General features: G+C 41.5%; 1 protein-coding gene across 1 annotated transcript in view; it reads left to right on the top strand.

Moving 5' to 3' along the window:
- CORIN (corin, serine peptidase) overlaps window positions 1-12,999 on the top strand; it is a 289,680-nt gene that overhangs the window by 203,159 nt on the left and 73,522 nt on the right. Inside the window, 3 exon segments of the mRNA XM_030564547.1 lie at window positions 664-786; window positions 8,479-8,495; window positions 8,497-8,587. Coding sequence (XP_030420407.1) covers window positions 664-786; window positions 8,479-8,495; window positions 8,497-8,587 — 231 coding nt within the window.

Here is a 12,999-nt window from a genome sequence, read left to right as displayed (position 1 = left end):
GTGAGCCCAAGTCAACTGATCTGGGCCAGCTGTGGGTTTTTTATCCCTGTGTAGCCATACCCATTGAGCGCACAGGAGAGAGAGGCTCTCCGTTCAGCTACCCAGACTGACCAGGCAGAGCTATCATCATCCCACAGCTGATATTACATGGAAAGTCCTGCTGAGGAAAAGGCTGGAGCATGCCCACAGCAGACAGAATCTTCCAAAAATGTATCTGCAAAAATCTACTGATCATGTGTAAACTGTTTTTTCCCCCCAAAGTCTTATCACTTGGCAAAATGTGGATGTTTTTGCTCAGAGACAGCTAAAGCCCAACCCCTGCCAAATTTCAAGAATGCAAGCACTGAAGATTTTTGCACAATTTTTTAACACAGGCAAAACAACTTATTTTTCCTTAGCCTCATTCCTAGAAAAAGCCAAACCATTTGGCTGAAATTTTCCAGAAGAATTTAGCCTGAGCCAGACACCTGATGAGGAAAATTTCAACCCAAATGGTTAAAATTTGAGGAAGTTATAAGCAGCTGAAAACAGGGTCTTTATAATGATAAGCTTCTAAGCATTGCTGCCAGCCCTTCCAATAATATTTTTTTCAAAATTATGTTTAAAAGAAATGAGAGACCTGTAGACATGCAGGATGATTGGAATGTGTTCTTGTTTCCCCAGCATGTTACAGTCAGGGTCTGGTGGAGTGCAGAAACGGACAGTGCATTCCCAGTGCTTTCCAGTGTGATGGGGATAATGACTGTAAAGATGGAAGTGATGAAGATAATTGCAGTGAAAATAAGGGTACGCTGTGTTTCATTTTCTTTGCAGTAAGTCAACCAATCCCCAATGACCCCTCTGTACTGGAACTTCCTTGTGGGAAATAAGGACATAAGGATGTCTGTCCCCCAGCTGGCACACAGAAGTGCTCCCCCATCCCCTGCCCCTCCACGTTACAGTCAGAACTTTTTCTTAACCGCTCCTGAAGAATCTACCCTGAGGTAAGCAAAGAGAGATGGAAATGCCATTGCTAGAATTTGGTTTCATAACTAATCCGTTTTTAAAAAAATACTAGTATTCTCTATATTTCATTGAACCCCAACTGTTAAGAGTTTCCCTGAGGTTAGGAGGGCACAATGGCATTTACATATATCATTAGTGGGTTTTGCAGTTGGCAAGGAACCTCCTGGGGAAAGACTCTCCTGATTGAAAACAGAGAATTAGAGAATGAAGGTGTTCTCATTGTTGAACTACTGTTAAATGTAGGAAGCTCAGTAGGGGGAAAAAACAGCATGGTGTAAATGCTCACACTGGCAATAATGGCAGAAACACAGAACTGACACACTTGGAAAAAAGGAAATCCTTTCACATAAGTCTATCTCTTCTGGGTCATTTGGTGCATTTTCAATTCTTCTGTTCCTTTCCCTCCTCCACTCAGTTCTCTGGCACTTCCCATTGCTATTTTAAGTCATCGCGTCTAAAGAATAACTGAAGAAATAAGCAGAGAAATTTCAACTCATTCTCCTCTACTAAGATTGTTAGATCTTACATTTTGCATTGGTGAAAGCTACAGCAGGATAGTTTTTACATTTCTGTCATATGAAGATGTAAAACCCAGAGCCAAATGTTGCCCTCAGTTATATCTGTGCAACCCCAATCAAGGCTCAATTTCCTCTCCTCCATATTTCCCTTTCTCTGGTGTCTATTTTTGTTGTTGTCCTTCTCTGCATGCCCAGCCTTATACTGTACTTTCCAGGTCCCTCTACTTCTGTTGGAGGTTGCAGATAGAGGGGAAAGGAGGGGAGCTGAGAAAGGAGAGTGGAATAGGCTCGAACTATAGTACTGTTTCTAGCAGCCCTGAAAGATCCTTTCCAAAGTAGCCTTGTCACATCCACCTTACTTTCTGCGCTCTTAAATTATTCATCGCTAGTACAAGACGATTTAGCTGACACATTGATGCATGAGGCACAATAGAATCTAGGTGCGTATCTGTCTCTCTTGCTTTCTCTCTCTCACTCATTGTTTTTCTTGCCACTGTGGGACTAAGAGTAATAAAATTTTGTTTCTGTCAGTAAAGTGACCAGATATGTCTCAAAGATACAAGGAGCCGATCAAGAGTGAGAAGGGGGCCATTATTATACAGTCAATGTTCTGAGTATATGCTTACAGCTTAAAGTGTTCCCATCTAAACACGGGTAGCTGCAATGCCTTTAAATTATAAGAACATTTCCTCTTCTGTTCATTATCCCTAAATATTTAGCAAAATGCAGTTAAACACTTTTAGCAATCTGCTATAGAGCAGGGACATTCATTTAGACAACCTCGTCAAGTTTTCCCACTGGGAAAGCATCTCTCTAAATTCACATAGGACTGAAGTTCTGCCTAGTTCTTGTCAGGATGCATACTGTGGAGATTGCTATTTTGCCCATTGCACGGTCCAAAGAAGAGCCAGGTAGAATTCCTGTCCATACATTTGGGAGTTCAGGGACCACCCCTTCCTACTGCCCCCGGGGCATACAGAACAGATTGGGCCATCTCTCAGCTCCACTATACTCCAGGCACTGGCTGTTGTACTAAGGGAAATAAGCTGCACGTTGTAAAGGGCAGAGGACATTCCTGTGTTTTTCCCAAAGGTGGCAGCTGAGACCGACTCAGGACTGTGTGTTTCACATATCTGCTGTCTCTGCCATCTGAGCTTGTAAATTCTTTGTTATAATGTCACTTTACATAGCTCACAAGCTTTGCTATCAAAGCCAAGAGAACTTGTAGATTCTTTGATCTCTTCTTTGAACTAGCTTTGCATAGGGGAACTGTGTGCATCTGTCTTGTATGCTCAGTAAACAGTTTTCAAGGAGTCATAGCTGTGCCAAAACCATCCCTGCAATGGGTTTGTCCTCACTTGGGACCATGCCCAGCTTTGGCTTTCTAATTTCATCTTTCTGCTGTAGCTCTGTCTGAGGAAATATGACTGGGAATCTAAAGCATGAGAATAGTGTATTTTACCAATTTCAAAACTGTATGAAGGGATTTTCTCAAATTTCTTCAAGAACTTAATTCCAGACAGAGCCCAAACATGAAACACCTCCTCCCCCCAGCCCGCCCTGCTAATTTTTTTTAAATAGTGAGAAAATGGCCTTTATTGAAATTTCTCTATAATCGTGTAATGCTACCAAATATGTGCTTAAGAAACTCCCAAATTGTGCGGATCTTGTGTCGCGCACACGTGTGCAGAATCAGTTTACGTGAAGCCAAATATTATGTTAGTGTGGGCTGGAGGTGACACACTGAAAGTCTCCCTAAGACAATTGAAAGAGTAAATTAATATACTTTTAATGTTAATTGAGAGCGTTCAGTTCAGAAATTATTCAAGCCTGGGGGAAGATGTGGCATGCCACCTGCTAGTTGACCATCTGATCTTTTAAAATAAAGTATAGTTCCATATACTCCATTTCAGAATGGTAATGGAGAATCGGAGGATCTGTAGACATGGATCTGGTCAGCTAAGCTTTCACACATTCAAATAGTATCTTCATCTTGTTTTAAACTTTTGGTACCCTCACACCAGTCTGCCTTTGGCAAGGTTTCAGTAGCTCATGCTCGTCCTGTAACTTTGTTTCCCTCTACTGATCCACACTGCCTCAGTCTGTACTTTGTATTTGAAGGTTCTCTGGATCCAGCAAAGTATCTGGGGCACACCTGGTCTTACTCCCCCCAACCTCGAAGCGGGTGGAAAAACACTACTAGGTCCCCACCTAAGGACTTCTAAACATTTTATGCCCATTTGATACTGGGGTTGCTTGTCATCTCTGTAGTGTAGGAGAAGACCAGATCCACCAAGGGTATCAAGACAAGGACACCAAAGAGTTGGATACTTTTGTCCAGAAAGTCTATTCTTAGGCAGCCCTCCAATTCCACATAGTGAATTGTCAAGCACCGTTCATGAAAACAGTTTTTTGATGTGGGAAAGGGTGACCCATTTCTGTCTTGGTTCCTGTAGAAATAAAGGGAAAAAGTAAAAGACACGGTCAAGTTAGGGTAGATGATAGCCAAAGCAGTGCTACAAATGGCAATGGATGAACGCTGTACAACTGTCCGTTTTATGGCCGTGACAATCACAATGTGCTGAGCATCTGGAATACCAAGAGTGGTCCATGTGACAATTGAGGACTTACCTTTTGATGGCATAGATTTATTTAGTGTACAAAAAGATGAGGCAACATTCAGATCCTTGGGCATTTATATCCCAGAATTATTAGGCATTTGTCCACAGGTACATACATGACACATTTTGCCAGCCTTCACCTGGGATCCCTACATTCTGTCTCAGCTCAGTGTACTCTCCTGCAACACGTCCGAGTGAGCAAGTTATTGTGGTTCCATTCCACATACTTATGACATTGACCTGGTGATTGCTTCCTGACACCATTCAGAGAAATAGTCATGGACCCATCTGGTAAAGGTTGGGAAGTCCACAAGCATAATCTGCAGATACAAGGGGTTTGGTTCTTGGAAGAAATGAAACTATGATAAACATCTTAGAGCTCAGAACCATCAGGCTGATATGTTTGGCATTCCTCCTGGTCCTGTGACACTGTGACACTGACAGACAATACATCTGCAATATACTGTCTAAACGAACAAGGGAGTGCCTGATCCCTGTCTCCCTGCTCCACCAGCCCCCACAAGTTAGCGATCATGTTATCAAACTGGTGCTCCCCATGCAGCATAAATCCAACACAGCTTCAACTTCTGGGAGACAACAGTGACCTGGCAGACCTCCTCATCAAGCAGTTTGTTACCAACCATGAGTGGTCACTGATGAATCCATCATCAACTCAATATTCCACCAGTGGGGAAACTGGTGTTTGTTGCCAAGTACCCAAACTTCTGTTCCAGAGGAGGCAAGAACCAGCGATCTTTGCTGGATGCCTTCCTTCTGTAATAGAATCAGGGCTTTCTTTACACCTTCCCACCGATCACACTAATCCCCATGGTTATTGCCAAAGCCAGATGAGACCAGACAAGATTCACGCCATTCCCTATGGCTGAGACTGTTCTGACTGATGAATTTGATGCAGATGCCTGCACAACTCCTAATCAGGTTCCTGGACTGGCTAGACCTGTTGTCTCAAGATCAGGGTTCAATATTCTATCTACATCCAAAGTTTGGCAGCTGATGGTCTGGATGTTAACTGGATGAGCATCGTGGAAAGGGACTACTCATATGTTCAGGGATTACTGGCATGGAGTAGGACACTATCCACAAGGAAAACTTACTCTAAATGGAAAAGGTTCTCTATATGGATGGCTCAACATCTTAGACCTGGTGCAGGATCTGATACCAGAGATTCTGGACTACTTCTTGGAAATAAAACACTCTGGACTTTCATTCAGTTGAGTTAAGGTCCATTTGGCTGCAATATCAGCATATCATCCACTGATAGTCACTTTTGATCTTCACCCATCCGATGGCATCCAAATTTCTTAATGGCCTTATGCATGCCTATCCACTGATTAGAGACTCTGCTCCAGTGTGGGAGTTCAGTGCTGTCCTTCACAGTCCCTCTTGAAGTGCTCCATCCACCATCTTCCTCTCAAAACGGTATTCCTGGTTGCCATCACTTCAGCCAGTGAGCTCCAGGTGTTCATGGCAGAACGTACATGAATCTGATTTCAGAGCAATAAGGTGGTCCTGAAAGCTCATGAAAAATTCCTCCCCAAGATGATTTCAGAATTCCATCAACTTACCTGTGTTTTTCTGAAAGCCACATTCCATCCTAGGGGAGAAGAAGCTCCATACTTTGGACATGTGCAGAGCACTCCAGTACTATGCTGACAGGACCAAATCGTTCAGACAATCTTTACATCAGTTTGTGACTGTGGCTAGCCGCTTCAAAGGGGTAAGCCATTTCATCCTAAAGACTTTCAAAACCGGATAACACATGCATCTCACTGTGCTGCCAACTGGCTGATGCCCTTCTGACAGTTAGGGCTCATTTTTATCAGAGCTCAAGCGGGCATCCTCAGCATGTCTCTGCAACATGCCAGTATCCAGAATCTGCACGGCTGCTCATGAAATATAATGCTTCACAAATATAAGCAGTTTGCACTGGACTTGGCTGCTAGAGCAAATGATAAGTTTGGGAGACTGTACTCCAATCTCTATTTGACTGATGATGTTGATACTCCTCATGTTCACCAACCTGAAGAAGATACTGCTTGCTAGTCACCTACAGTGGAATCCACAGTGACACGTACTCAAAGAAAGAATGATTATTACACCAGACCTTCTTGGTTCTTTAAGATGTAGTCAGTGTGGATCACATGACTTCCTGCCCATAAGCGCTGACTTTTGTTTTTCCCCAGGGGTGCTCCACCTCTTTGACAGACATTACTATTAAAAATATTTTGAGCTTGTGCACATGAGGTACATGTACACTTAGAGTGGGATCCATACTGACTACAGCATCTTGAAGAACCCCAGTTACTGAAGGGTAAGTAACCATTCTTTCATCTTTTCACAATTAAAGGAGTGTGGCTGCATCTAAGAGAGGCAGAGAAGTTCTTAAATGATTTAGGGTGTTGATTTGACTTCAAAAAACAGTTGAGCAGTAGTAGCACACTTGTGATATCATCTGAATAGATATGAGAAGGAGAACGGTCAGTAACGTGCTACTTCATCTGTATAATCTCAAATGAGTATTGGCTTACCATATTGCTGAATGAGAAAACATACCTTAACGAAATGTAATTACGACCTTAATGCTGTCCTCATTCTGTGAAAATAGAAATCCAATATGGAAGTAATCACAACTGGGTCTATGATGCTTTCTAAGACATGACAGACTGTGTTTATAGGAATTCAGTGTGGACCTGTATTATGATTAAAAAAGAATCTTACTGTAACCACAGATGCTAGCATACCAAGGACTTGAGAAGGACCTCCCTTTGGGAGATGGATAGGAGGTAGCTGAGGTGGGTGGTGGCAACACTTTAAAAATATGTTTTAATGCCCAGATTTGTGACAATTTTGGAAGTCTGTAAAGATTTTTCCATCCTATGAGTTTCATTTTAGGATCAAGGGCTCTTGTAAAATAAAAAGACCAAAAATCTATTAGTCCTGTACGTGCATACCATATTGTATTGTAGCAAATGTGGTAAAGATGTAAAACATACATCCTCTGCCATACCTCAGATGAAGCGAAGCCACCAAAAAAATGAAAAGATACTCTTGATACACCTAGGTCAGTGTTAAGCTACATAAATTAGAGTTGTGAGCTCTTTGGGACAGGGTTTTGTCTCTTTATTGTGTGTTTGCACAGTGTCTGGTGGTTGGCGCCCAAGGACACTACTGCAGCACAAATGACAATTGTAATATGATTTAAACTTGACAGACTGATAACATTATACACTTTTGAGTCTCCTGTGTTCAAGAGCAGTTAATTGAGATAACCTTTACAAACAGCCAAAGCCACATAAAGGAGGTGACTTTCAATGCCAGCCCCGGCTGTACCCTTAGCAAAGATTTTAGTTGGGTGAGGAGGACTCAGAGCCATACAGCGCATAGATAGTAATAGAAGATAGTAGAGCAGTAGAGATAGTATTCTGTGAGCGGAAATGTGGGTGGGCCAAAGTTTTCGAACACGGAAGCCTCTGGTGGACGTAAGCTTTGCTGCATTTGGCTGTTGTATATCCCTCTATAGCAGGGTTCCCAACTATTTACCATTGGGGCTGCATATGCAACTCTCTATGTGTTATATGGGCCACATCCATAAAATAATAATACTACCTGTATGGCCCTGAAGATGTCAGATAGGCCACAGTTGTGAGCTGATGGACCACAAACGACCCCCAGGACACAAGTTGAGAACCACTGCTCTATAGGCGGTGGGCAGCTTCACCAGCCAAGGAAGGAAAACAAAGCTTTAGGCATTAGTCTTTTTAAGGCCCTTTGTTTTATTGTCTATGAAACAAAAAGCAAATCAGGTGAGAAATACAGAGGAATTATTCCCACAGGCTTTCCCTACTTTAACCAGCCAGGAGGCGAGAGGACATGCCATTCCCCTTTTAACCCAGTTTCTATTCCTCTTCCCCAAATAGCCATGTGACAAGCTGAAAGCACTCCTCATGCACAGCCCAGAATCTGAGAGAGAAACTCTCTCCACATATTAATTTAGACCTGGGTATAAGAAAAGAGAAGGAGAAATTATGTTAAACACCAATGTGTTTTTTTCCACTTAGAAATGTTTTAAACACCAGTGTCCAGATGTAGTAGTGGAAATGCAGGGGGCTCTATGCTCACTACAGAAAATATCTTGAAAATGACAAGTACTCAGGTGGTCTAACAGCAGATGGTTACTGAACCATCTAATGAACTTGGGAACACTTTTAGTCTGTGTCTGTTAATCTGTAACTGTATCTTCTGACCACTACACTGTCACTTTTATTTCTCTACTAAATCATTATAGTAAAAACTTTTATTGTTTTTTTCTTCAGGTCAAACACCATGTCAGGGAGGGGGACCAGAGATGTATTGATGCTTCCTGCCCTGATTCTTGTGGCACCTCTTCTGTCTGTGACATGAACAATAGCCAGACAAACTGTAGTAAGTAGAGCATGTATTTCCTGTCGTTGTCTCAGGGCACATTTCCAGAGCTTTCACTGTAATTGAATTTATGAAGAGTGCTACAGTATACAGAAAGAAAGAATCTTTTCATTTCAGCTTAATTTGATGACTAACGGTTGCATGTCTAGCTGTTAAATTGTTGAAATGGTCTTGGTTAGGCCAACCAGAAACAAATCTGTTATCTTGATCATGACTAAGATGCCATGCACTTTAAACGTCTTTATGAAATTTGACCCTAATTTTTTTCCTCAGCATGTTTTCTTTGATTTGTTCTGCTGTCTGGGTGTTCATTGTTACAATTTCTTTAAATAAAGTTGAACACTAAAATGTGCACAAAGGAAACAAAGTATAGAGCATGACTCATGAATCGACATAGGTCTCCCTAGACAAAATACAGTCTAGTATGTACCTTAACAGGTGGCCAAACATAAGGATAATACAATATTAAGATTGGGTTTGGACAGATGTTAAAATAGGCCAAGCGATGAATGCATATAGAAGAGATCAATTGGGTACTATGGTTTGAAGAGGAGTTTTAGAGAAAGATGAAAAGAAAGGGAAGAAAATTGTGGAGAGTGTGCTCTCTAGGAATGGATTTGTTCATAGGAAGTTTTCATAGAATCATAGAATATCAGGTAGGAAGGGACCTCAGGAGTTCATCCAGTCCAACCACCTGCTCAAAGCAGGACCAATCCCCAACTAATCATCCCAACCAAGGTTTTGTCAAGCCTGACCTTAAAAACCTCAAAGGAAGGGGATTCCCACCACCTCTCTAGGTAATCCATTCCAGTGCTTCCCCACCCTCCTAGGGAAAAAGTTTTTCCTAATATCCAACCTAAACCGCCCCCACTGCAACTTGAGACCATTACTCCTTGTTCTGTCATCAGGTACCACTGAAAACAGTCTAGATCCCTCCTCCTTGGAACCTCCTTTCAGGTAGTTGAAAGCCTCTATCAAATCTCCCCTCATTCTTCTTTTTTGCAGACTAAATTATCCCAGTTCCCTCAGCATCTGCATAAATCATGTGCTCTAGCCCCCTAATTATTTTTGTTGCCCTCTGCTGGACTCTTTCCAATTTTTCCATATCCTTCTTATGGTGGGGGCCCAAAACTGGACACAGTACACCATATGAGTCCTCACCCATGCTGAATAGAGGGGAATGATCATGTCCCTCAATCTGCTGGCAATGCTCCTACTTATACAGCCCAAAATGCCATTAGCTTTCTTGGCACCAAGGGCACACTGCTGACTCATGTCCAGCTTCTCGTCCACTGTAATCTCTAGGTCCTTTTCTGCAGAACTGCTGCCTAGCCACTCAGTCCCTTGTCTGTAGCAGTACATGGGATTCTTCCGTCCTAAGTGCAGGACTCTGCACTTGTCCTTGTTGAACCTCATCAGATTTCTTTTGGCCCAATCCTCTAATTTGTCTAGGCCCCTCTGTATCCTATCACTACTCTCCAGCGTATCTACCACTCCTCCCAGTTTAGTGTCATCTGCAAACTTGCTGAGGGTGCAATCCATCCCATACTCCAGATCATTAATGAAGATATTGAACAAAACTGGCCCCAGGACTGACCCTTGGGGTACTCTGCTTGATACCGGCTGTCAACTAGACATGGAGCTATTGATCACTTCCCACTGAGCCTGTTAATCTAGCCATCTCTCTATCCACCTTATAGTCCATTCATCTAGCCCATACTTCTTTAACTTGCTGGCAAGAATACTGTGGGAGACCGTATCAAAAGCTTTGCTAAAGTCAAGGTATATCACATCCACTGTTTTGATTTATCGTCACCAGTGATTTGTTTACTGGGAGGATGCAAAATCATTTTGAGGAGTAAGTTGAATAGGTATGAAAAAAAAATTGGAATTTAACTCATAGATTCAGGTTGGAATTATTTCAGTTGTAAATGAGCTATTGACTGGCTACTACTTCGGCTTTGCTTGGGAACCAGTCTCAGAGGGAAGGTGGTAATGATTTCCATATCATATTGGTATCAGACCTTAGATTTAGTGTAGTTAGCTGTAGCCCCTTCCATTCCCTCCCTAACCTATTTTGTGTAGTTATGCAGTCTGATTATTCAAGATATTGAGTGCCCTTAACTTAATTGAAGACAATGGGAGTTAAGGGTGTTCAGCACTTCACAGAATTAGCCCTGAAGTGAGTATATTGACTTTGGCAGATCATGTAGGACAAAGCCTGAGGGATCTGGGAATGTCATTCCCAAGGATCTTATTAATTATTGCAGAATTGCTTGGAGCATACCGCAATGTTAGCCAGCTATGACTTTGTAGCATATGGCATGATTCATAAGTTGTCTTAGTTTTATGTTTAATGATGTATGGGGTATCAGAAGGGTCTCACAGCAGCATTGTTGCAGCAGTGTCTGTCCCAGATCTCTCCAGCTACTGCTGGTAACAGTAGTGCCAGTGTTCCACAACTTTGAGGGATGACCATCTCCCCAATCAAAGGTCCTCTTGCAAAAGGTCTGTTTACTTGGGCTGTGATGAATTTGGCTACAGAGATATAGTTTTCCTAAGAATAGGCACATTATTAGTCTGAGTTGTTGTTTTCCAGCTGTTCTTTGATCATAAGAAGTATGTTATAGCTTTCATATGTGGGTGGGTGAGGTTCTGTGGCCTGCATTGTGCAGGAGGTCAGACTAGATGATCATAATGGTCCCTTCTGACCTTAAAGTCTATGAGTCTATATGCTACTGCTGAAAGAGTTTCGGGCTGTAGATTTAGACCCTGAGTTATGAGTTTACAACTCTGACACTTTCAAATTTAAGAAAGATGAAACATATTATACAGGTAGGTGGCCTCAATGAGACATTTTTGGAATATGCACATTGGTTTATTTTTAAAGTGGGCAAAAATGATTTTTGATCAAGTATTTTTCTTTATTTCTAACCAGTTTTACCATAAAGAAACTTATTTTTAAAGAATAACCTGTTGCAGGCATTATCCCCATGTAAAACATGACATGTCTGTCCAGGAACTTTGGAAAATAGTGAGAGCAGGGGCTACATTTCAAAGCATTCAGTATGGACTGAATGCCCTCCGGTGGTCATAATTTCCAATCCATTTAGGCTGACATCGTAATGTAGCCATGACATCTTTTTAATGACAATACATTTGTCTTAGAAGCTTTTTTTGAGAGTGTATCGAAGGGAGCTGATGGAGATGTTACTGTCATATCAGACATCCTCATATCTAATATAATTAATGCTTTTATTCAGATCTGGGCCAAATATTTTGTTAGTGGATAAGGCCCAGGCAAATTATTTTTATTGTATATTTAAAAAATATTTTAAAAGTTATCCTGGTATTTTTCAGTTCACTTCATACAAGTACTATAGTGCAATCTCTTTATCATGAAAGTTGAACTTACAAATGTAGAAATATGTAAAACTTTAGAGACTACAAGTCCACTCAGTCCTACTTCAGCCAATTGCTCAGACAAACAAACTTGGTTACAATTTACAGGAGATAATGCTGTCTGTTTCTTGTTTACAGTGTCACCTGAAAGTGAGAACAGGTGATTGCATGGCACTGTTGTACCCAGAGTTGCAAGTTATTTACGTGCCAGATGCACTAAAGATTCATATGCCTCTTCATCTTCAACCACTATTCTGTAGGACATATGTCCATGCTGAAGATGGATTCTGCTCAATAACGATCCAAAGCAGAGCGGACCGATGCATGTTCATTTTCATAATCTGAGTCAGTTGCCACCAGCAGAAGGTTGATTTTCTTTTTTTGGTGGTTTGGTGGTTCTGTAGTTTGCGCATCTAAGTGTTGCTATTTTAAGACTTCTGAAAGCATGTTCCACGCCTCGTCTCTCTCATATTTTGGAAAACACTTCTGATTCTTAAACCTTGGGTCGAGTGCTGTAGCTATTTTTTAGAAATCTCACATTGGTATATTCTTTGTGTTTTGTCAAATCTGAAGTGTTCTTAAAACAAACTTGTACTGGGTCATCATCCAAGACTACTATAGCATGAAATATATGGTAGAATGTAGGTAAGACAGAGCTGAAGACATACAGTTCTCCCCCAAGGAGTTCAGTCACAAATTTAATTAATATATTATTTTTTAATGAGCATCATCAGCATGGAAGCATGTCCTCTGGAATGGTGGCCGAAGCATGAAAGAGCTTACCAATGTTTAGCATATCTGGCACATAAATACTTTGCAACACTGGCTACAAAAGTGCCATGCGAATGTGTGTTCTCACTTTCAGGTGACATTGTAAATAAGAAGCAGGCAGCAGCATCTCCTGTAAATGTAAACAAACTTGTTTGTCTTAGCGATTGGCTGAACAAGAAGTAAGACTGAGTGGACTTGTAGGCTCTAAAGTTTTACATTCTTTTGTTTGTGAGAGCAGT

The sequence above is a fragment of the Gopherus evgoodei genome, chromosome 5 (assembly GCF_007399415.2).
Source record: "Gopherus evgoodei ecotype Sinaloan lineage chromosome 5, rGopEvg1_v1.p, whole genome shotgun sequence".
Lineage (NCBI taxonomy): Eukaryota > Metazoa > Chordata > Testudines > Testudinidae > Gopherus > Gopherus evgoodei.
This window is presented reverse-complemented; position numbering and strand designations above follow the sequence as displayed.